General features: G+C 43.0%; 1 protein-coding gene across 1 annotated transcript in view; it reads left to right on the top strand.

Moving 5' to 3' along the window:
* The window catches only part of LOC148014751 (uncharacterized), a 285635-nt gene that overhangs the window by 60092 nt on the left and 199130 nt on the right, over positions 1 to 26413 (top strand). The window contains exons 8-9 of the mRNA XM_087666600.1: positions 25619 to 25963; positions 26078 to 26398. Of these exons, the coding sequence (XP_087522726.1) occupies positions 25619 to 25963; positions 26078 to 26398 (666 nt within the window). The remainder of the gene's footprint in view (positions 1 to 25618; positions 25964 to 26077; positions 26399 to 26413) is intronic.

Genomic DNA, 26413 nt, shown 5'->3' on the forward strand with positions numbered 1-26413 from the left:
AGTCCCTCTTCCTCTTTGTTACTGCACTTGGTCGGCTCTTGGAAAGTGGTGCTCCAAAAGGCCCGTTGGCACCCAGTAGGGGACCGCTTGCAGACTAACTCCTTTCAGTTGGAATTGTTGGCAGTATCGAGACTCCTTTCATGGGAAGATAAACATCAGCTCAGACCAAGATTTAATCGCATGGCTCGTTTAGGTGTGACGTCGGTTGCGGATGCTACCCTTGCCACTCGCAATGTTCTCGTATCGTTTCGGACTGCTAGGCGACTCTTCAAGATCCTGCGTGGATACCGTGATTTATGGGAGCAGCTTTCGTCGGAGCTTCAGGGTAGGCAACCCTTTCCTGCCCTGGCTGTGGATCGCCCTTGGCAGGACTGGGACCTTGCAGGCTGGCTGAGTCTGGAAAAGGCCTCTACTAATTAGGTGTATCATCTTCTCGTTCAAGATCACCAATGACTGGGAGAGAAAGCTAATACTGTTTGGGGACTGCGGAAATCGCTGTCATGGTGGCAGAAAATGCTGATGGAGGGCTGGCTAAATAAGACACCTTTCAAATGCAAGGTTTTTCTTTGGCGGGTGATGATTGGTGGTCTTCCTCTGGCCTCGGCCCTTACCAAGCGTTGCATCTCGAATGGCAATTGTTTCTTCTGTACCACACCGGCGGAATCGGCCCGACATCGTTTTCTCTCTTGCCCGCTCGCCAAGAATATCTGGTCACTCTTGTCGCACATTTGGCGCGCGGTGGTGGGGTCCTCGCTAACTCCTTTCGACTGGGTTTTTGTGCGCCCGAAGTATCCCACACCGCCACAGTTGCATGTGAAGATCTTATTTCACTTTTTCAGATATTGGGGATGCTGGCACATTTGGACCACGCGCAATGCTTTTCTCTTTGATTCGGGCTCTAATGTACCGCGACATATTGCCAGGCTTAACGGGCTCTTGCATTGGCAGCTAGATCTCATCCGACACTCCGACTTGCTCCCTCGGGAGGATTTGCATCCGTGGCATATGGCAATTGCCTCTGGGTCGTTGCCATGATTGGTGTAACCTTTTCAGTGCATTACTACGGGGCTTCCCCACACGTTGGCCTAGGTCCCTCGTGTATCTTGTAATCAGGAAAAAGAGAGAGAGAAAGAAAGAGAAAACCTCTTCACATGATGGCTTTGTGTCATCATGTATCTTGTAATCAAGTAATCTTGTATTTTTTTTCGTAATTAATACAATTACCTTTTACGAAAAAAGAGAGAGAGAGAGAGAGAGAGAGAGAGGAGAGAAGCATGGCTGGTCTGGTCTGATACAGAGGAACCAGAGAATATGGTTCCTTGCACAGAGGAGCTGCCTCCTGCTCCTGACTTTCAGCCTGCGGGCAAATGCTCCAAGCACACTTCAGAAGAGACAATGGGTCATCAGGAACGTTCTTATGCGCAGGTTGCCTCTAATTGTGTGGATTCTCAGGATATTGACTGGGAGCATTTGTTGGAGTTTACCAACACTTTACTTGGCGATTATGTCCAACATAATCATGAAGCTTTTTTTGACTTTGGATCTGAAGATGTTCTGGAAGCCACGATGGACCCGAAAAATGTCTTGTGCTCTTTTTGGGTGTTTTATGACCATGCCGTTATACTCTTCTTCATTGGAAGGATCCGAGTGCTTTCCCATATTCACCAGTGGCTGCACCATTTACTACAAGGAGAGTGTGTTGAGGAGATTTTTGTTGGGCCCCAAGGCTTCTATGAGGTGCTGTTGAAATTGGAGAAGCATCGGGCTGATCTCCTCTCTAAATTGCCATTGTTCTTTGATCGCCGTTTGGTCCATGTTGTGCCATGGCGGCCGATGGCAAACTTTCAGCGCCTGCTTCAACGTTGTCGTATTGCTACGCATTCGAGGTGTGAAAACCACCCAAAAGTTGTGTGTGTGATTTGATACTTTGTACATACTTAGTCGTTATGTTTGCTCTTTTATTTTATGTGGGTAATATAGTGAAGAGGGGTTTGAAGCAAGAGGAAGAAATAATTCGTGATGAGTTGACATACATGACTGCCCTTCAAGCTTGTGGTGCACTTACAGATGCAGAAGCTATTGTTTGGAAGGAACAATGTCTCTACTTGGGTTTCTGGAAATTGGTCAGACATTGCATCATGATGCTTGTATGAGGGGTTATACTTCAGATGTCTTTATTGGTAATGGTCTTGTGAGTATGTATGGAGCACATGGGACCATACAAGAAGCAGAGAGTATGTTTATTGGCTTACCGTTTCGAAATGTCGTATCATGGAGTGCAATGGCTCTCTTTGGCTTACCTTTATGGACACCATCCCAAGTTGAATGATGGAAATGCATTTCGCGGGTTGACTACAAGCTAGCAGATGGGTGTGGGATCAACGATTGGAGTTGAAGTGTATGTACTTGATGGTACTGTAGTCAGAGAAAGACCAGCGTTAACTCTGTCTTTCTTAATTGCTGGTTTAGCAGCAGCATTCTCAGTTTTTTGTTATGCAGAACTGACCAGTTGATGTCCATCGGCTGGCAGTGCCTACCATTATGCCTATATTTGTGCTGGGGAAGAGGACAAAGGGGGCGTGAAAAAGCAAAAGCGAAAGAGAAGTATTTTTGAAAGAGCCTTTTGGGGGGGGGAAAGAAAAAAAGAACACTATTTTTGAAAGGGACGATGATGGATAACGGGGGGGAACGCGGAAGAAAACGAAGGGGAATGGTGGGTTGGATGAGTGATTGCAAACAGAGAAAGAAAGAAAGAACAGAGTAGGGGGGGACTTGCCTTCACCCACCTCCACAAGACAGGAAAGTTAGGGCCCTGACTCCGGCCATGGATCTTGGACCTGGCTCCTCCTGCCCTGATGCCCTGCACGTGGCATGAAGCTAGAGAATGTGGCTTGAGCATGGGGTCTCAAAACAAAACCGACAAGCCATAGCAGCCCTTGGCCACTCACATTCCTGTGCAAATCCACGTAGTCATTCATCACGGTGGCACAGACTTTGCTCTGGAGAGGAAGCTGCTCCAAAGCTTGTCTCAAGAAGCAGTGGCTTGCACTGAAGATTGATTAAATACAACATTGTTCTGCATCCGCATTGCTTCTCAATTTCATCAACCCACGCTGCGGTTTTGTCAGAAATGTTTGATTTTCTCTGAAGAGAAGCTGCTTCAAAGCTCGCCTCAAGATACAGTGGCTTGCGCTGAAAAATCTATCAGACAACATTGCTTTACCTTCCGCCAGTGCTCCTTAATCTCATCAACCACAAAGCTGCGGTTTTTGTCAGGAAAGTTTGGTCGATCCGCTTCTCTGAGCACTATCACATCATCAGGTAGCTGGTTAGGTTGTTGTCACAGGTCACGAGCTTTGGGAATTATTATATTTTCAGCCAGAGGGTGCATGAATTTCAGCAGCATGTCATCCATTGCATCATTAAAGATTCTTGTGGACAATGATTTTTGGTAGCCACATTCAAATTTTGGGGCATTTGTACTGTAGACTGCAGAAATTGAGACAGAGTAATGCTTACATTGACCTTCTAGGACCAAGCACATTATAACCGAGTTTCTAACAAGGTGACTGGCGTGCAACACGGTGTACTCTCTCGGGTTGTTTGGGAATTACTGATGAAGTGGAGAATTTGTGGAAGATTGTTCTGATCTTGCTTGGCATAACTGGGCAGGCGTGCTGACAGACCAGCAGGCCAGATTATTTGTTTTCTTATGGCAGACTGTTTGTTGCCACAAACATATGGTTCATCTCGATTGGGTGGGCAGGATCACTGTACTGTGCAAGCATCAAATCTAGCATCATACTTTGGTTGATTGGGTGTGATCCCTTTTGCTCGCATTGAAGCTGTATTTGCTGGAGTAGATGATATATTGACTAACGTAAACAAGCATTTCATTCAAAATGCAAAAAAACTTTATTACTGCTGCAACTATTCTGAGGGCTGAGACATACAGAATTGTTGTCTTAGATTTGGTTCAGAATTCTCAGAAACTACGTGAAGCTGTGGATTTGAACATAGATAATAATTACCTGTCTGAATCAAAAGATCATCAGTCATAACAGAGTTCAGCTCTTCTGATGTAAAAGAGGGAGTTGTTAAGCTAAAAAAATTACTTGTCTCATCAGTCTTTTGAAGAGTTGTTGGAGTGTAACCATGAACGTTGTGGAGGTTGCCCCTGTAAGCTAAATTGACTTTCTATTCGTCTTCAGTTATTGACAGAAATAAAAACAGTGACTTGACATCAATTTCTCATCTTGCTTATATGTATGATTGATCTTCTATCCTGAAATCAGTCAAGGTCCTCTGTGGTTGCGACATTGCTTTCACAAACCCTTCGACAACGTGAATGCCCGGTGTGGTTTGAAGTGGAAAATTGCCCGGTTGTCTATTGGCCTTTGTTAAAGGATGCCATGGCTCATTGTGGGAACTGTTCTGGTCCCCTCGAGTCTAAGGGCCATGAATCGTAACCGTTTGTGCATGTTATGGGACTGCTAGGAAAAGGCTTGCATGGCTTCGCATTTATTGCTCTGGCTTGCATCCTTTGCACTTTCGTTTGAAATGGGGTAACTTTGCAGGTCACTGCTTTTCGTGTGGAAAATTGGGGCATTTTATGGCCGAATGCCCAGAGAAGCAACCGTCTTCAGATGATGAGCATGTTGTGCTACCTATGGAAGACATGGTGCTTGATGCTCCATCATAGGATGCTACCCAGCCACCTAAAGTTTTGGATAAAGGTAAACAACCTGTTTCAGGTGTGGATTCCCGCGGCAATGACTAGGTAGAGGCACGTCCCAAAAAAGGGAAAAAGTTTGATGCTGGCATGGCGGATACTGGGCCTAATGTTTCACAAGATTCCATGCGTACGTATATGTGCAGGAAAGAAATGTTGTCTTTAGAACACCCTGCGCGTACTATGGTTCCTTCTGGTCCCCGTAGTTAGTCTACTAGAAAAGTATATACAGACGGCCCAAAGGGTCCACCCGCTAAACTAGCTTTTGATACTAGAGGGAATGTGATTACACCATGGGATCGTCGTTATCCCTGTTCCATCCCCATGACACTGGATATTCCGTCTAGCTCTAAAGCTGGCCGTCAGAACTCTTTTGCCGTGTTAGCTGATTTTTTGGATGAGGGTGTCCTTGACATTCTAGCAGAAAAGGTTAAATCGAGGCAAGCGGTGCCTCGCTCCTGATTTTCTTTTTGAATGCACATGAAGATAGCTACGTGGAATGTGCGCGGCATTTGTTCTCACCATAGGCAACATGCCATGTGGACTATATTGCATGAGAATCAATGGGATGTCTTGTGTGCGGTTGAGCACAAGAGTTATGGTGAAGCAAGAAAAGTTGTGGATTGCTATGGGTTTCGCTTGTTTTATGCAAGGACACACGCCGAGCATTATTCTGGCGTGCTTATGATTGTACATGAGAGATATCAGCTTGTTCTTATTAAAAATGATGTACATGGCCGCTTTGTGGTAGTTGAAGTTTTATTTGAAGGCGTGATCTTATGGTTGCTGGGCCTCTATGCTCTGAATGACCCTTTATCCCACTGGGATCTTTGGAATACTTTGAAGACCTCTTTGTCACTTGGCAGACGGGGTTTTTTGATGGGGGATCTTAATATGTGTGTTGATTCTTCACAGTCCACTTCAGAGCATTCGATGATGGATGCTCCGGAAAGTTGGGTGTGGAATGCGTTTGCGCTTGCTGTACTTAAGCAAGATCTATGGTCTTGGCTACACCCTTCTTCTACATGGTTTACTTTCCATTCGGCGCAATATGCAACTACATGGTTGCGGTTGAGCAGAATGTACATTATGCAGGATGATGATTTTCTTCCTGAGGTGCTGGCAATGACAATCTTGCAGCAATATGCTTTGTCAGACCATTTCCCTCTCCAGCTTGAGATACTTGCGCAACCCATTGCACCTTTTATGCAATTTCTAGATAGACTCCCTTTACGTTTCAACTCGTCTTATTTGAAGCACTCAATCTTTCGGGGCTATATGCAGCAATTGATTGATAGATTTTTATTGGACTTCACCACTGAGGGCACTGCTTCCTTTGACCAATTGCTCGCAAATGTGCAGTGGGTCGCTCGGCAGTATGGGATCCACCATGTCTCTCTTTGTCGGCGGTGCCGCCACACAGCGGAGAACTTACTGGCTTTGGTTCGTTCTCTGCTGATGGACACTCCAGATGATGAATTTCTGTTGTCACTGGCGATGTGTTGGCTGATCTTATTAAAGAGTTTCAGTTGAAATCTTATCAGCAGGCCAAATTGCAAAATTTGACAGAGAATTTGCAAGATAGTGCTTGTCAAACTCATAAGTTCTTTCGCGCTCTGTATGCCTCTCCTGCTCGAGAAAATATGACTAGACTCCAAAATTCAGAAGGTCGAATGATCACTGACCCTCAGACTATTGTCAATATGTGCCAGAATTATTTTCTAGATCTTCTTGGTTCTTCTTAGTCACCTTTTGACCAAGTAACGCATGCACATTCAGTCTTCTATGATCTGGTCCGACATTAGGTTCCACTTGATATGCAAACTACTTTGGAGACAGATATTTATGAGGAGGAGGTTATGGAGGTTTTGCTACGCCTACCTAAGGATAAAAGTCCCGGTTGGGATGGTCTCACCAATGAATTCTTTGAGAGTTCTGCTACCCAACTGGTGAAGCCATTGACGGCTATGTTTCAGCAGGTTTGGGAAACAGGGTTCATGCCTTCCTCCTAGAAAGAAGGTCTTATCAAACTGCTTCCAAAGGTTCCTTCGCCGTTGATGTTGCAACATTGGAGACCAATTTCCTTGATGGGTTTGATGTATAAAATCTTTTCCAAAGTGCTGGCTAATCGGCTCCACAAGCATATTCCGGCCATTGTGCATCCTCTTCAATATGGTTTCATTAAGGGCCGCAATATTCTGCATAATATCTTAAATGTGCAAATGGCTATTGACTATGCAAGGCACTCTAGTCAGGAGGTGGTCTTGATTCAATTGGATCTGGAAAAGACTTTTGACTATTTAGACTGGTCTTTCATTGCAGAACTTATGTCTACTATGGGCTTTGGTACTTGGATGTCCCGATTGATCTACACCATTAGCGCTGCGGCTTCTTCGCAAGTTATGCTAAATGGTGGTGTTATAGAGCTCTTTGTCCTTGCACGCTCCGTGAGACAGGGTTGCCCTTTGAGTCCTCTCTTCTTTGCTCTGGCGTATCATCAAGTTCTTTCGATGTTATCTTCCATGGCCGCTTCTACTCAGTTGGCCGGATTGTCTCTTCCTTTTGGTCAGCACTTCATTAGTCAATCTTTGGTTGATGACAGCTTTATGATTTTGCGTGCGGACAAGGACAATATTCACAAGGCATTAGATGTTTGGACGCTCTTTTGTCATGCTTCTGGTCTTCGTATCAATGCTTTCAGATCAGCCATTCTAAGTTGCACGGATTCCGATTTACAGTCATTGGGCTGGCAAGGAAAGGATGCCACCCAGCCACCTCAAGGTTTGGATAAAGTTAAACAACAAGTTTCGGGTTTGGATTCCCGTGGCAATGACTGGGTCGATGTACGCGCAAAAAAAGGCAACAGGCTTGTTGCTGGCATGGTGGATAGTGTGCCTAGTGCCCCACAAGATTCCATGCGTACTTATATGCGCAGGAAAGAAATGTTGGCTTCAGAGTACTCTGCTCCTCCTATGGTTTCCTCTGCTCCCCATCAACAGCCTACTAGGAGAGAGTATTCGGATGGTCCAAAGGGTCCACTTGCTAAGCTGGCTTTTGATACTAGAGGTAATGTCATCACCCCATGGGATCGTTGTTATCCCCGTTCCGTCCCCAAGACAGCGGATATGCCGTCTACCTCCAAATCTGGCCGTCAGAACTCTTTTGTTGTGTTGGTTGATTTTCTGGATGAGGCAGTCCTGGACATTCTTACAGAAAAGGTCAAATTGAGGCAAGCTGTGCCTCTACGTGATTTTCTTTTGAATACACATGAAAATAGCCACGTGGAATGTGAGAGGAATTTGTTCTCGCCACAAGCAACATCCCATGTGGACTGTATTGCATGAGAATCAGTGGGATGTCTTATGTGCTGTTGAGCACAAGAGTCACGGTGAAGTAGGAAAAGTTGTGGATTGCCATGGCTTTCGTTTGTTCTATGCAGGGACACATGCCATGCATTATTATGGTGTGCTCATGATTGTACATGAAAAATATCAGTCTGCTCTTATTAAAAATGATGTACATGGCCGCTTTGTGGTGATTGAAATTTTATTTGAAGGAGAGATCTTATGGTTACTTGGCCTCTATGCTCCGAATGATCCTCTATCTCGCCGGGAGCTTTGGCATACTTTGCAGACTTCCTTGTCACTTGGCAGACGGGGTTTTTTGATGGGGGATTTCAATATGTGTGTTGATTCTTTGCAGTCCACATCGGAGCATTCGGTAATGGACGCGCCGGAAAGTCGTAGGTGGCATGAGTTGGCTCTTGCCATTCTTAAGCAAGATCTCTGGTCTTGGCTATACCCTTCTTCTACAGGGTTTACTTTCCATTCTGCCCAGTATGCAACAACATGGTCGCGGTTGGACCGCATATACGTCATGCAGAATGATGATTTCCTTCCTGAGATGCTCGAAATGAAAGTATTGCAGCAATATGCCTTGTCGGACCATTTTCCTCTACAGCTTGAGTTGCTTGCACAACCCATTGCACCTTTTAAGCAATTTCTGGAGAGACTCCCTTTGCATTTCAACTGGTCTTATTTGAACCATGCAATCTTTCAGGGCTATATGCAGCAATTGATTGATAGATCCTTATTGGACTTCTCCTCTCAGGGCATTGCTTCGTTTGAACGATTGCTCTCTAATGTGCAACGGGTTGCTCGGCAATATGGGATCCATCAACCCTCTCTTTGTCGGCGGCGTTAACAAGCAACGGAGGACCTGCTGGCTTTGGTTCGTTCTCTACTGGTGGACACTCCAGATGATGAATTTCTGCTGTCTTTGGCAATGCGTGTGGCTGATCTTATTAAAGAGTTTCACTTGAAATCTTATCAGTAGGACAAATTGCAACATCTGGCGGAGACTTTGCAAGATAGTGCTTGTCAGACCCATAAGTCCTTTCGAGCTCTCCATGCTTCTCCTGCTCGAGAGAATATGACTAGACTCCAGGATGCAGAAGGTCAGATTGTCCATGATCCGTAGACTATTGTGAATATGTGTAGGAATTATTTCCTCGACCTTCTTGGTTCTACTTCTCCACCTTCAGGCCAAATTATTCATGCCCGTTCAGTTTTTTATGATATGGTCTGCAATCAGGTTCCGTAGGACATGCAAGCTTCTATGGAGCCAGATCTTTGTGAGGTGGAGGTTATGGATGTTTTGTTACACTTGCCCAAGGATAAAAGTCCTGGTTGGGATGGTCTCACCAATGAGTTCTTTGAGGTTTTTGCTACCCAACTGGCGCAACCATTGACGGCTTTGTTTAAGCACGTGTGGGAAACGGGGATCATGCCTGTCTCATTGAAAGAACAACTTATTAAACTACTTCCAAAAGTTCCTTCGCCATCTATGTTGACACATTGGCGCCCAATCTCTTTGATGGGTTCTATGTATAAAATCTTTTCCAAAGTTATGGCGAATCGGCTCCATAAGCATCTTCCTGCCATTGTGCATCCTCTCCAATATGGTTTCATTAAGGGCCGAAACATTCTGCACAATGTATTAAATGCACAACTAGCGATTGATTATGCAAGGCATTCTAATCAGGAGGTCGTACTGATTCAATTGGACCTGGAAAAGGCTTTTGATTATCTGGACTGGTCTTTCATTGCAGAACTTATGTTTGCTATGGGCTTTGGTGCTCGGATGTCTTGTCTGATTTACACCATTAGTGCTACGGCGTCTTCGCGAGTCATGCTGAATGGAGGCATTATCGAGCCATTTGTCCCTGCTCGCTCTATCAGATAGGGGTGCCCTTTGAGTCCTCTCTTCTTTGCCCTTGCGACTCATCCGGTTCTTTCTATGTTATCTCATATAGCAGCTTCTACTCAGTTGGCTGGATTGTCGCTTCCTTCTGGACAACACTTCATTAGTCAATCCTTGGCTGATGACAGCTTTATGATTCTACGTGCGGACAAGGATAACCTTCGCAAAGCACTAGATGTTTGGGATCTCTTTGGTCAGGCTTCTGGTCTTCGCATCAATACTTTGAAATCAGCCATTCTCAGCTGCACGGAGTCGGACTTGCAGTCATTGGGCTAGCAGGGTATGGTTGTTCCCCGTGGCTCCATTGTCAGGCATCTTGGGTACCCTTTGGGTGTTGATGTTCCCCCAAAGCAGCTACTACAGTGGATTTCACACAAGCTGGCGGCTAAGATTTTGTATTGGAAGTCTCAGGCTCTGCCCTTCCATGTTCGCCTCAAAGTAGCCCAGACAATTATGTTGCCAATGCTCACATATTTCTTGCCATTGGTGCCCCAACAAAAGTATTAAATACCATAACTTTAGTTTTCCCAAGGTTCACCTTAAGATCTCTATCTCTGCAAAAAGCTGATAGTGCATCCAAGTGGTTATTTAGTCCCTCAGGTGAGTCAGATATATGTACAATATCGTCGGCATAAAGCAGTAATGGTATCAACACTCCAGCTAGGCTGGCTCCGGCTCCACTAGTTCTGTCCACATATTCTGAAATTTCACCTTTGTACAACCCAAATAGTGTCGGTGAAAGTGGACAGCCTTGTTTCACCCCAATGGTGCTATTGACTGTATCTGAGATGCCCTCAGGTGTTCGTACTCTGCCCGTCACTGTCTCATACAAGGCATAGATACTCCACTGTATCTCTATAGGCACATCAATGTTTTGCATTCTTCTCATGAGTCTAGCACGTGGCACTGTGTCAAAGGCCTTGCGAAAGTCCACAAAATAGTAGTAGATCTTTTTCTTGAATGCCTTGCCTTCTTCGATGATTGCCCTCAATGTAAAGATATGGTCTAGAGTTGTATATCCCCTTCTGAAGCAAGCCTAGCCTTTTGATCTCAGGCCATGCATCTCGGCCCATTCACTCAATGCTTGTTCCACGATAGAGCCATATATTTTGGCTAGCATGTGTCCAATCATGATAGTTTGATAGTTACTAGGTAGCGCGGGGTCTCCACTCTTAAAGAGCGGCATAATAATATTTTCTGACCAACAGGTTGGAAATCCCTCACAAACTGCCCTATTAAAGATGTCTGCCAGCGTTGGTGCCAAGATATCACAAGCATGCACGAAGTGTTCAGCTACTAAACCATCATGATCTTGGGCTTTGCCATTTTTCAGTTTCCATATGGCATTCCTCACTTTTTTTTCTGTGAAAAATCTGCAATTTGCTGGTCTTGAGTTTGAGGGGAGTGGCATAGGATCTTGGCCAGGAACATCATAGAGCGTGAAAGCATATCCATGCCAATCATCCGGTCTAGTAATCTGTAAGGGTGGCTGGTTCTCATGTATCTTTTTCCATGCTCTCTTGCTGTCCTGTCCCAAGAACATGGAATACATTTCTGTTTCTAGTCTGCTCAGGTATTCCCACTTCTTTTTGCGTACAAATCGTCTGAAGAGTGTTCGAGCATGCTTATGTGTACATATGCCAAGTGCCACCTCTCGCTGAAAACGTGCTCGTGTCTCTCTGCACTCATCATCATACCGGCCATTCTGTGGGGCATTACTTCGTGGAGGTTTATTTGACGGTGTAGTGTGTGGGAAAGTGTAGGCTGCTTAAGCGTGTATTATCTCGGCCAACTGTCCTGTTAACTCATCCAAAGAGGCCTGTGTGTCTAGCTCCCTCAATGCATCTCGCACAGTAGTGTTGTATATGTGTGAGGTCGCTTCCACAAAATCATAGCGTGGTAATTTTGGTGTGTGTGGCTGTGCTTCGTGTATATGCCCATGTTGCGTTGTGAAAGCTAGAATAGCATGGTCTGTTGCTAATCCAATTGGTTTTTCTGAGATTTCAAAGCTTTTTATGTCAGGTAGCAAGTTGGGTGATCCAATCAAATAGTCCACTGTGCTTGACCCTTTCTTGTTATTTCAACATGTGAATCTTGGCCACACTGTGGCAGCCCGTTAAGGATGGCCAAACCATGTGCACTTCCCAATGCCAGTAGGTGTGTTCCATATTCTATTATCTCTCTATCTTGGGCTGATCTAACTAATCCCACTTCATCTAATGCAATATCTCTGAACATCTCATCACTAGTGTCAAAGAAAGCAGATTGGTTGCTTCCTGTGCGTGCATTAAAGTCTCCTGCTAGTAGAACATCCCCAATTCTCATAAATCTCATTATGTCCTCATATAGTGGTGTATACGTGGATGCCTCTTTAGGGGAAAACTTAGAGTATGCAGGGGGAAAGTAGCATATGGCAATATACATGTCTCGAGTTCTACTTGTACGTAACCTGATCCACATGTATCTTGCCTCTACATCTCTATGTACCACTTGGACTGTATCTCAGAGCTCTTCTCTAAATAGGATTGCCACACCTCCTGATCCCCTCGTCCCTCCGGCTGCCTAGGCTGAGGGCGATGTACAGTTTTCCATCTATATCCATATACATCAGGTAGACGGCTATCTTTACATTGATGTGTCTCAGTATACATAGCAATGTCTATTCCTTTGAAAGTATCCTCAAAATAACCTGCATCTGTCTTAAGGGAGCCATTGCAATTCCACAGTGTGAACTTCAGTGTCTCATAGACCGCGCACCGTCACGCTGTCCTTTTCTCTGTGATGATGACTCTTCCATCTCTGTAGACAGCCCATTTACCTGCTTTCTGTGCCTCTAGAACACATGGCATATTTTCCCTCTTGTGGGCTATCTAGGCTTCGGTGAGGTCTTCATCTAGGTAGATCTTTTCTCCTTTGAGAGAGATTCTCTTGGAGAGGAAGGCTCTCTTCTTTTCGAAGTCTTCAAATTTCAAGATGAGGACTTTTGTTTTTGTATTAGCTTTCCCGACTCGCCAAGCCCCAATGATGGGTACATGTGTAGCCCCAATTTTGGTGGCAAGGGCTGTAGCATCTTCAATTGGGGAGCTTTTCTCATCTAGTCCAACCACTCTTACGTGGAGTGTGCGTGCCCATCTTTTTGCCTCTTCTTTCAAGGTGGCATTCATAACTTCCACTTTGTTGCCATGTATTCCTTTGTTCTTTTTTGCCACATCTATCCATTCTGCATTTTCTTTGACAGTATTATCAATATTCTCCAGTTTCTTTTGGGTGCCTTCCACCACACTTGCATAGGTGTGCATATCCTTTTTTAAAACATCCATTTCTTTTTGTAGTTCCGGTGTGATTTGTGGTTGCTTTTGTACGTCCAGTTTCTTTTTGAATTCCTCTAGTTCTTCTTGTAGATTAGAGATCATAGATTCTTTCTCTGCCATGTGTGCATCCAATGTTTGTTGCATCTCCTTTTTTAGTTCTTCCATCATTTCAGCTCGAACCCGCTCTTGTATATCATTTTTCATTTCCTTCCTCATGATACACATTTCAGCACAGAGTATGGTCAACATCTCCTCATATAATGTTTCATTAATTTTGCGGGATGTCTTTCTATATCTACTTGACCCTGGAGAGACAATTCAATCTCGGGTTTTACGCCTATAGGTTTGTATCTCGTGTTCTTTGGCGGTGTATGAAACATTGTTTCCATGGTTGGTTTTGTGATTCCTTCATTGTCAGTTTCTTCCATTACGATTATAGTATGTGCTATAGCATAAAACTGTTTACAGTCTGACTAGAGTAGTAAACCAGTAACATAAACTATCACTATAGCATGGACTGTCAGTATATCATAAACTGTCAATGTGACTGCATCATAAAATATGACTGTAGCATAAACTGTCAATGTAGTATAGAACTGTCAATCTCACCTAAACTGTCACTGTAGCATGAAATGTTAATGTGCGTCAGTCTGAATTCACGCAGGTGTCCAATCTACACAGCATGGTAAGGTTCACATCAGTCTGAGTACATCTGCAATCTCAGTACATTCACACAGGTCTACATTCACGTCAGTCTGAGAGAGTCAACAGATTTCTTATACAATCACAGTCACGACACAAAACTGTCCCATCAGTCACTGCGCATCCCTGCAGATACTATTCACAAGGCCCACCGCTATTTACTGCAGGTACATCCCGTCACTGTTCACTTAGTACTCCTGCGTCAGTACATTTACAACATTCTCAGTGCTCCTGCATCAGTACCTTCGTCACAGCATTCTCACTACAGCATCCTCATTTGTCACAGTACATTCGTCACAGCATGTATTTTTGTCACAGGACATTCGTCAGTACAGCATTACTGCATTAGCGAGGTCATGCTTGTATTGGAGAGAGAGCTCACGCCTGCATTATTGACGATCTCAGACTTGTATCAAACTTGACGACCTGTCTTGCATCATGCTTGCATTACTGATGACCTGTCCTGTATCAGACTTAACCTATCTCGTCACGTCAGAGCTCACACCTGCATACCCGTCACATACCTGTCACGTCAGAGCTCACGCATGCATACCCATCACGTCAGAGCTCACGCTTTGTATCCTTTCTGCTTGTATCTTTTCTGTCACAGAGAGTGAGAAAGCGAGAGAGCGAGAAGGCCGGTGGACTGCTGATTTACAACAGGGGACAGTCTGCTTGCGTGTAGAACAAACTGTTCAAAGATACTGCACCTACGCAGAGAGTTTTCATGCAGGGCTTGAAGGAGTCAGTCTCAGTTTCAGATCTGACTTAGCCAGTTAGGGTTTAGAAAGAAGTTCGTGATCAACATCAACTTCTGTTATGGCAAATCTGCAAGTGTCAAATGGTATTCATATGGCCTTCCTCGACCAGCATATAGGGCATGGGAATGACAAAGATTCGGTGGAATCAGATGGTGATTCGTCGGTTGAAGACTCCGGGCCGTTGATGAATGGGGATGAGATGGGTAAACGTTGTAGGATGTCGGTTGAGGAACCGGTCTTATGTCCCCCAAATTTGCTTGAGCTAGAGGCTCATGCTTCATGCTCACAGACTGATGGGTTTATTCAGTTCATGCTCGCCATTGCCAATCATCGTATGTCGGATTATGTTCATGCCAATGAGGGTAAAGCTAGCTCTCTATCGGATGGGGATCATGTGGTTGCAGTCATGGGAACTGACTTGGTCTTACATCAGCTTGTTGCTTTCCATGAGAGGGCAGCCATCTTTTGCATTACAGGAAGGACTCCCTTGATCACTAGGATTTGTGCTTGGTTGTAGTCCATGCTTGTCAATGTTGAATAGTGCCAAGATGATGCTTCAGGGCATGTGGAGGTCCCTCTTGTTGAAGAGATTTATGATGGTCCAAGGGGGTTTTTTGAAGTTCTTTTTTGTTCCTCGAAAGTGCGGGCTCACATTATGCGACGCATTCCTTTGTCCATGGATGGGCAGCTAGTACATATGGTCCCTTGGAGGCCTATGGCCGAGTTTTAGGAGGTGTTGAGGCAGGCCTGCCCAATTTGGGTGGAGGTGGTTGATTTTCCTGCACATCTTTGGCGACTCCTTCCTTTGGTTTTGAGAACCCTAGGTGAGGTATTGGTGGAGCCTCAACTGGCTTCTCGCAATAGGAACAAGGCATGTATGCTTTGGGATACAGAGAAACCTCGCCCGACCAAAATTCGTTTTGAGGTTCTAGGGCTGCAAACGTTGGTTTATGAGCTAAAATGGGGTACTTTTGCTGGACACTATTTTAGATGTGGCCAAAGGTATTGCAGCGCTCTATGGATCTTGACATGGATATGCAAGACCATCATCTTCAGCAGATCCTTTAACAGCCAAAAGCTGATCTTGAGCCACTTCCTTAACATGGTCGTGATGATGGAAAGAAGGATGTTTCCCAAGTTGGTGTTGAGCATGCTTCGCTTTCGGTTGGGCAGAATTTGTCTTCTCAGGATGATTCTTGGGTCACTGTGGTTAGACGTAATGCCAGATAGGATTCTCATTCGACTCCTGCCCACCCACTGCCGCACCCTCTCACTCAGACCTTTCAATGCAGAGGTAGAGGGTTTTATATGAAACCTCAATCTTCACGTGCACTTGCAGAGGATTATAAAATGAATTTTGATTTTGCTTTGCGCTTTGATGCGTGTGAGAGGCTTGTGCCTCCTCGGGATGTTTTCCATTCATAGCAATAACAGTTTTCTTCTCGTGCTTCGATTGTTGGTTTGCAAAAGGCAGATCTTGTAGATGTAATCCGAAGTGAGATGGAGAGGTTTCAAGCAGCTAAAGCTATTGATGTAAAAGGGGAAGGGAAAGTGATGGTTTAGTAGTTTTTCTAATTTGTGATTTATCATGAGAATTGCTTTGTGGAATGTGAAAGGTATTTCTTCGGGCAGTAAGTAGTATGGGTTGTGGAAAGTTGTGTTAGTTGGAAATTGGGATGGTTTTTGTGCTATGGAGCATAAACAACATGCTTTGCCTAGATCTTCTTATGTATATAAGGATTATGCAATCTTTTTAAGTGGTTGTGCTCCACATAAATCTGGAGTTATGTTGGTTGTCAAATCTCACCTACAACCATCATTGGTTTCTCAGGACCCTCACGGTAGATTTGTGATTCTAGAAATTCTATAGGGGGAGAGGTTTTGTGGCTAGTGGGTGTGTATGCTCCTTCTATTGCTTGGGAATGTTGTCAGCTTTGGGATGACCTACACTGCCTTGCCATGGCTCATCAAGGCTTTGCCATGGGTGATTTTAATGCATGTGTCACCTCAATTGCACCAACAATCGCATGTTCCAAAGAGGGTTGCAAAATCTCAAGTATATCTCCCCATCTCAACAACTATTTCTCTAACAATGAGGCTAGAGCACAATCATCGCTGTACTATCCATTTCCTAAGCCTTCAAATCTCAACATTTCCCAACCCATTGAAAGACTGATAGTCTCAAAATATTGCAATGGTTGTACTTAGGTAAGTCCACAAAAAAAAAGTGAGGAAAAGAAAAAGCAAAAGAAAAGAAAAGCCAAGAAACAAAAAGCTAAACAGTGTATATATTTTGGTGCAGATATTATGTGAGTGCTCGTGCATACTTAGATATTGCGTAGTTAGAAGACCATGGGCTGGTTTCTCATAACAACGTGTGGATGAAGCAAAGCTGTCCATGTTGAGAAGAAGTACACGTGAAGGTGTATGAGACATCCTTTGCGTTGTGACTGCACGACATAGCATAATTGAACACAGGGACACCGCACTTACGGTAGCTGGTAGCTACTTGTATTGCTCGACGAGTACGGTGTACTTTCCATGGCTGTTCGTGCGTTATTTACCATGATGGATTGCAACAGTATTAAGGCAGAGTGCAAAAAACGAATCGTGCAAATGGGTCAGGGTGACAGGTCTAACCATAGGCGAGACAAGCTCCCTAGGTATGTCCTACCCTTGATGTGCCTTGAATAATTGTAGGTGATGCTAGAGGGCTAGGGGACTAGGGATGGAGCCAATCGACAAAGGTCACTCAACGTACCTAATTTGAGGACCCCTAGGTGTTGTGCTGAGATCACGGGTGCTTCTATTGTGCATTTGATGGATGAGCAAGGTGTTATGGTGACTGACCCGCTTCCATCATTCAGATGTGTGTTGACTTTTACAAGTCCTTGTTGGGTCCGCAAGAGATTCTTTTTGATGTTGTTCACTTTGCTTGCCAATATATTTGCGGGTTGGTTAGTAATTAGTGTTGAGAAATGACAAATGATGTATGCTCTAGGAAGAGATGTCCTGAATCCCATATGCACAGTGAGGAGAGTGGAGAAGCTGAAAAGCTATAAAGACATGTAGTTGGTTTACTTTTCGAGGCAATGCTATTTTGTACTTTGTACTTCATTCTGTGTCTCTGTCATGGTCAACTCAAGATTGTGTTTATGAGTCCAAGCTTACATCTTGGAACCTAATTCACTTGAGCAATAGTTTGTCCTCTTGTCTATGTCACTATGAGTCTTGTTATTGGCTTCCATCCTCCATAGCCAGTGCTATGCTCTAGATCCGTGTTTTGTAACTGTCTCCCTTCACCTCTTGTGATCTCTAACCAACTCACATTCAGCTCACCTCTCCAGTTTCAACTTCAAATCTCAGCTGGTGGACCTTGTGGTAGTCATAGCCATATACTGCACCTACCCACCTTAGAGCTTCTAGATCTCTCTCTACAGGCCATATCTTCCAGTGACTCCTTCTGGAGATATCTTCCTCCTATCACCTCAATCGATGGCATTACTGCTCTACAGCTCCAGCATTGCAGAAATTGGAATTCACTGCCCTGTTTGCACTTGCGTGCTGTCATACAGCTCCCGCCACTCATGCATGCCACGATCCAGCTTGTATCTATAAGGCATTTGAAGCCCATTGTATGAGCTATCTCACCACCAGAGGGTTCTTCAAAAGATGCACTACAGCTCCTGCTACAAGTGAAAAACCAGTTGGCCTGTTTAACCCTAATCGAAGCCATAGCCTTTTGAGCTTCAAGCTCACAAACTCACTTCATTTTCTCTCTTTTGACACTCAAACCAACCTATTGCCACTCTGATTCATTAGCTTACTCAATGAAAACATCAAGGATAAGAAATTTGTGGAGTGTTTGGAAGACTTGGAATATTTAATCAAATATCATTATCAAGCTCCTCTTCCATCTCACTCCATTGGAAGGTTTTGCCACTCTAATTTGAGCTCCCAGTTCAATTTCCAGCAAGGACTCAAGTTGAAGGAAAAGACAAGCATCAAATAATCACCATCAAGAAGGAAGAAGAGTCAAGCTTAAAGACCAAACATAGTATCTCTTAATACTACAGAGTGTGCATTTACATTGCCTTGCACTTGTGTCTCTTGACACATCGAAATACAACTCTTTTGCTGAATAATTGAAGCTTATCAACATGGTAGAACTTGAGCAAATAGCAAAGTTTAATGGGGAAGGTTTCCATGCCTGGAAGGAAAAGACCATGTACTACCTCATGAGGAAAGACCTCAGGGATCTCTTTGAAAATGATGAAGGTGATGCAAATGACATGGTAGAAGATTTAGAAAGCGGGATCCTTGCACTAACTTCATAAAAAACCAAAGAACGGAAGAAGATGAATAACAAGGCACTAGGTATCATTGGCTGGGGACTAAGTGATGATGTGCTACATCATATCTCTGGCATTAGAGATACTAGAACCACTTGGGAGGAACTTGACAGGATGTTTGGTACCTAAGCAAAGAACTCAAAGGTAAAATTACTTATACAGTTTTATAAGTTGGATGTAAAAGACAGTTCATCTATGACTGTACACATTAATAAGTTCAATATCCTTAAAACTCAGCTAGCAACTCTGAAAAAGAACATTGATGGGGATGAGGCAATAGCAGTGCTACTTGCCAGTGTTAATCATGCACTATATGAGAACCTTGTTTCAACACTAAGTAATGTTCCCAATCTCTTACTGAAAGACATTAAGCACTCACTGCTTGATAGAGAAAGCAAATTTAAAAGCAAAGATGTAAAAGAGACCAACTTAAGGGAAAATCTTCTATACACCAAAGGAGCTACTGGACCCAAAGGAAGAGGTTGAGGATTCAACACACCGACAAAAAAAGTTGGATGACATGTCATTATTGTGGTAAAACTAGTCATATTGCCACTGAATGTTTTCACAAGAAAAGAGCACAGGAGATGCAGAATGACCACCACCAAAGTCAATTCATGAATGAAGAAGAAGAAGATGCTTCTGCTACCATCAACAAATTTGATAGATTGTTCTAAGGAATTTTTTCCCATAGTGGATCTGCTTTGTGAAAACCCTTGCCAAAGATGTAAAGTCTCAAGCTTGAACTTGACTAGGCTACCTATGAGCTAGTCTTCCGGGCCATGTTATCATGTAGGGGGGCAAAAGCCAACAAGTGTAGGGACTCATAATTTGAGGGGGGGTGTTGAGAATAGAAAATGATGCTTAACATGAATGCCCGTAGAGGCTGGATGTGTGTCCAAAAGATGCTTGCCTACAAGAGGCTTTGTATGGAAGATAGACATATGATGTATGCTCTATGAAGAGATATCCAAAATGCCATATGCACAGTGAGGAGAGTGGTACTATAAAAAAAGCTATAAAGGCATGTACTTGTTGACACTCATTTTAATGTAAGAGTACTATCATTTTGTGTCACTCAAGATTGTCTTTATGAGTCCAAGTTAATCTATCTTGGAACCTAATTCACTTGAGTTACAATTTTTTATCTCAATTATGTTTTATATTTATAACCTTCGTCCGCCATAGCTAGCATAGCTCTAGATCCATGTTTCTCAACAAAGAGGAATATGCTAAATACAAATTGCTGTCAAGAGCGGAAGCTTTGCATGACAATAACTGTCAATCTCATCAATTCTTTTCTTGATTACATCAGAAATACACTTGGGAAAATATTGTGCGTTTGAAGAATGAGCAAGGTGCTATGGCGAGAGATCTTGCATCCATCATTTAGATGTGTGTAGATTTTTCTAAATCATTGTTGGGCCCTCAAGAGATTCCTCTGATGCTGTACACTCAGTTCGGAGATACATTCGTGATCTGATTAGTAATTAGGTTCAACCAGAATGGGTAGTCTTAATAGAGGCTGATATTTCAGGGGATAAAGTGGAAGAGGTGTTGTCCCCTTTGCCTATAAGGAAAATCCGTGGTTGGGATGGGCTTCCTAATGTTGTTTTTAGCCAATGGAGTAGTTTAAGGATTCATTGACTCGCTTGTGTCAGCACGTTTGGAATTTTGGTGTCATGCCTTCAGATTGGAAGATTGCAGTCATTCGGTTATTGCCTAAGGTTCCCTCTCCTATCTCTTTGAAACAATGAAGACCCATTTCTATTATCGGCTCTTTATACAAAATCTTTTCAAAAATCATTGCCAACAGATTGTAGAAAGTATTTCCACATTTGGTTCATCCACGTCAATACGGTTTCATTAAGGGTCGGAATATAATGCACAACATTTTGAATGTTCAACTGGGGATTGAGTTTGCAAAAGCTTCTGGCCAGCAGATTGTTATGCTTCAGCTTGATATTGAAAAGGTATTTGATCATGTAAGCTTGTCTTTTTTGAGGCAGCTAATGTTCACTATGGGTTTTGGGCCACGTATGGTTTCTCTTGTGGATACTATTAGTCAGGGGGAAATGGCCCATATTGCACTTAATGGAGGTGTCACTGATGAAATTGCCTTATCTCGGTCTCTTCGGCAAGGCTGCCCTCTTAGTCCCTTGATGTTTCCATTAGTCACTTACCCAATGCTTTCTTTGTTGGATAAGTTGGCCAGTCAAGGTGAGATCGTTGGTTTGTCTCTTACCAGTGGGGTCCAACTTGTGGGTCAATCTTTAGTAGATGATTCCTTTATGTTTCTTAAGGTTGATCGCTCAAATGTTAATTGGGCAATGGTTGGTGGAAACTTTTTGCTATGTCATTTGTACGGGAAATGATTTGTAGGCTTTGGGCTGGAATGGTATTGTAATTCCTAAGGGAAATATAACTAAACACTTGGGTTATCCTATCGGTGTGGAGGTAGCTCCTCGTGCCTTGTTGGATTGGATGGCATCCCGTATTCATGATCGGTCTATGTACTGGAAGTGTCAAGGCTGGCCTCTCCATGACATGGCTTGAGAGTTACAAAAGAGAATCACACATCTAGAGAAACCCTTCATAAATGGACACATCTAGAGGAACCTTCTTAGCTCCCTACTTCTTCTTCTTCTTCTTGAAAGTCATGGATAATGATTCATGCTTTTCTTCTTCAGCTTCTACCTCTTCCTTGTCTTCTTCAGCTTCCTCATTACTTTCTTGGGCAATCTTCATGAGAAACACTTTTTGAGCTTGCTTCTTGTGAAAACAATCTTTTTCTTTATGACCAAGCTTGTGACAAAAGTTACAAGGGGTTTATTATGAATGATTTAATTCTTTCCTTTGTATTTTGATTTAGTGTAGAGTGCCTCTTGTTTTGGAGCAGTGTTGTTGGTCTCTTGTTTGAATTTCAATCTCTTCTCCTCAAGCAGAGATGCCTCTATTTCCACCAGTTTTGGAGAAGGCATATTAATGAGAGTGGTGAACACATTGTCATACTCTTTAGGAAATGACTTTAGCAAGACACCAATGATGATGTCCTCATCAATCTTTAGCTCAATATTTGTAAGTTGAGTTAGAGGTCCTTTCATAAGATTAAGATGAGATGCAAGAGGGTTTTGAGACTTCATTAGAAGATGGAAAAAATCAATTAAAAGACCAAACTTGGAGCTCTTTGAGTGAGCACCAAACAGTTTGTTGAGTTGGTCTTATGTGTCTTTGGCGGTATCACAACCATCAACGTGGTGTATGTAAGTGTCATTCAGTTCAAGCTTGATGATTGCTTGTGCTTTGTCATCCGGTGCTTCCCAAGTAGTTTGTTGAGCTGCTTCATGGGGTTTCTTCTCCTTGCCATCGGCTATATTCCAAAGGCCCTTCTTCATTAGATTCAGTTTGATTCTAGTTTGCCAAGTATGGAAGGCAAAGCCTTCGAACTTGGTAGAACCAATCTCACTACTACAAGCCATGGAGCCGTGCTTAAAAAACACAGATTCTCAGTCAGGATTATGCAGCAGTAGATAAAAATGAGCAGGAGTAGATCACATAAATTATCTCCCACTTGTTGATGAAGTTCAAGAGTTTGAATTTTCAGAGTAACCCGCAGCTAGTCAGCTCAGATTTGAGCTATCAATGCTGCCTCAGAGGATCAGCAAGAAACCATGAACTTCAGCCATATACAGTAGATTTGAAATAGCTCACTGGATGGACTGTAGCTCTAGCTGATGGTGTGTTTATAGCAACCAGCATTCCTTCTCAAAGAGGGTGGTAATGACTTGATTAATCAACACTAATTATAGCAAGTATACAATTCACATAAATTGAAAATGCAAATGTTACCACTTAATCTTGGACAATGGTGGAGAACTCCTTGTTCTCCAAACTGGTGTCTCTTGCGGTATTTCTTTATCTTGAATTGCAATCAGGATGGAATACAATGAGATTCCTTGAATCTCCTTTGCTCTTGATTGCCTCTTTCTATCATAAATGACCAACAACCTTTCAAACCAATTTGCCTCTTGGTTTGCTTGGGGATTGGCCTTCAATTTGCTCCTTGTATGACAAATTCTGCCCCAAACTTAATGTTGGATGACTGGCCTCTTGAAATTCTTTGAAATACCCATATTTTATCTGCTGAATTTCAAGTATTAGGCCCTGAATTCTAAGCACTCTTCCTAGGATGGCTGGTAAACCTTAATTTCTATTGTAATTAGGGTATAGCAGTGGAAATTCTTCAATTGTACCCTCTAGGGACTGAATTTGGCCAAGATCTCTTGAGGAAGCTGTGAATTGGCTGAAGAATGAAGAGGAAGTTGGAGAGAGAGAAATTTTAGAGTTTCATTGCCAAGATTGGCTGAAATTCAATGCTATCCTGTTGTGAATGCACACCATGAACAAAAGCTCCACGTGCAGTAATTTGCCTTGTGGGCCCCAAACTTGTTGTCACTTGCCTGTAGAGAGCCTACATGGGCTGTCACCTAGCTCCAATGACCTCTTGACCAGCTAGGGGAAGCTCTTTGATAGTCTCTAATGGTTGCGCTGTGATCACTAATGGCTGGAAAATTGCAGCGATAGCTCTCTCTCTCTCTCTCTCCACCATGCCAGAATGAGGCTCCAACAGCCTCATATAGTCTTTCCTCACTTGCATGGGAAGGTCTTGCCAAGTGGCAGTCTTCTAATTGCATTTTTCAACAATTTTCAGCCCAATTAAATTGACTTTAACAACTAAATTGTCTAGGCCAATTTGTCAAGCAAGCAATCTTGAGCATTTACTAGCTCCTGAACTACCATTGGCATTAATGGTTAATAAAATCTTCTAGGCCAAAATTTGATATCACGTACCACCTATTACCTATCAAGGATAATTTATTACAACTTTTGCCTTTGATACCCACTGACATCTTGGGGACCTTGGTCCGTCATTGTGAAATAACTAACTTGCACATCACATGCGCAACTCACATTTGCACATTTGATTAACAACTTAATAAAATGCTAAGCAATGCATCAAAATTTCATGTCCTCGTGATAGGAGTCCTTAGGATAGTTTTCGTGGCACACAAGAGTCTATAATTGTGACCTAGGGTATGGTTGTGTGGGTCATGGATAGAGGCCCAGCCTGTGGGTATGAGGACGTACAAGGGAGTCATGCCGACTTTGTCTTGGGGTAGCTCTTGAGTAGGATTGCAATACTAGAATTTTTATAGATAGTGTGGGCTTAAGGCTACTATCACAAATGGGAGATCAAAGCTAGCATAGCATGGTATATTTGGACTGTTGGATGTAGCCATGCTAGAGATCCATCAGATATATCCCTTGTAGAAACTCCCTCTAGGATTTGGATAGAGATTTTCCATACTCTGTGTGGCAGATGGGAGAGGATATAGGGTGGTTTGGAGACTACGAGGAGGAGGAGAGATGCTCTATAGGACCTGGGATCCTGACACTTTCTTTCCTTGCTAGCTACAGATGGTTTGATGATATAGACCTCCTTACTAGTTATTCACTAGACCTCCTTACAGATGGTTTTACTAGTTATTCACTAGACCTCCTTACAGATGGTTTTAGTAGTTATTCACCTAGGCCTGGTAATAGGCTTCCCCTTCATTGTAGATTTTGTGGTTTGGATGTCCCTTACAAGAATGATTGTGTACTTTGCATTAGGCCAGCTACACACTATCGTGGACAGATGAAGTAGTGCATTAAAAAAAGGGGTGTTGCACTACATCTTAGTGTTCTGATTGGCTCTGTATTTTTAAGTGGCAGACAGATCTGGGTGGGGGATTTCCCCTGCCTGATATTCATATCCACACTCAACTCATAAGGAAACAAACTTTGTTCACTGAAAAGTAAAAAGTGTGGCTGATGGGACTTGACCTCCACCAATCCCCCCACACATTAAAGCCTTAACCAGCGGCCAACCACTGCTCTGTATTGCAAGAGGGTGGGGACTCTGTCTGTACATTTTAAGGGACTGTTTTCACACTGCCCCAGATGGCCAGGGCTGTGTGTGATTGCCCTTAGGATACTTTTGTCTCAATCTTTTACCCAAAAAATGTATAAAAGGCTATTATATGTATTTTACACTGACTTTGAAGTGTTACTTTCTATAGAACAGAAAGATCATACCTTGTTTTTGAGTTCATTATGTACACTCTTTGTCAGTATCAACATGACAAGACCTGATTCTATCTTTTGTGGTTTTTTATTTATATTGCTTTTTCCTTTCTAGACCCAGATTTGTCTTCTATAGTTTGTTATTTACACCTTTTTTCTAGAGTTACCTAAATTTAGTATCTCACATATAGCTTATTGAAGTCTGCTGGCTATACTTAATCTTAAATAATAGGATAAGTTAGTGAAGGGGTCAAAGATCTTCAACCGTCTTGGTGGCTTCTTGACTTGTTGTAATGAATCTATGCATGCTGAATATGAAAATGTTTATTGGCCAAACAACCAGTGATTTTCATGAAACTCCATTAAATGCAGGAGAAGTCAACATTCAGAAGAGTTATGGAAGGTGGCTTAATGGAGTAAATGTTTTTGACGTTCGAGGAACTGCAAATTTTGCTTTGAAATTTATGGATTCACTTCAAAATGCTGTGATCATAAAAGAGGAAGATCTTCCGAAACTAGGCATCTCCATTGGAGCAATGAAAAATTCTACTCAATCATTTCTATCCTTGTCAAACCTCACTCTGAATCCTCCTGTTAACGGAGCAACAGAGCAGCTGTTAACATTTTCTTTGAGTACTTCTGGATATTTTCTTCTAATCATCAGACAAGGAGGAAACTCTCTTCCTGGGTCACCTTTCCCATTCCAGTATATGCAAGGTGTGTGAGCAGGTTTCCAGATGCTTCCTATTTTGTGCACGTTTGATTAGAGAATGTATGGATATGCTTTTTTTTTTGGTGCGCTAGTGTCTTGACTACTCTAACATTTTCCAGGGGAAGTTAACTACACGTTAAGCGACGTGTATGGGGATGGCTTGAGGGATTCATTTGCAGGGAATATGTCCATTTTCTACATTCAGCTACGAGACAAAAAGGGTTATCCAACATCATCCTCTGACAGCCACCCTGAAGTTTCAATAATAAAATCTGGAAGCTTTATTCCACTGAATATGAGCATTCACTATGATCGTGAGAAAATGGGTCTGTATGAATGCAGATATATGGCTATAACTTCAGGGAACTATTCTATAACAGCCAAATGGAGAGGACACATTTTAGGTTTGGATAGAGTAATATACAAATACGTTTTTCCAGGTAGAATAATTTTTT

The sequence above is a fragment of the Lygodium microphyllum genome, chromosome 25 (genome assembly GCF_053477565.2).
Source record: "Lygodium microphyllum isolate KBCC chromosome 25, Lygodium_microphyllum_v1.1.10, whole genome shotgun sequence".
NCBI lineage: Eukaryota > Viridiplantae > Streptophyta > Polypodiopsida > Schizaeales > Lygodiaceae > Lygodium > Lygodium microphyllum.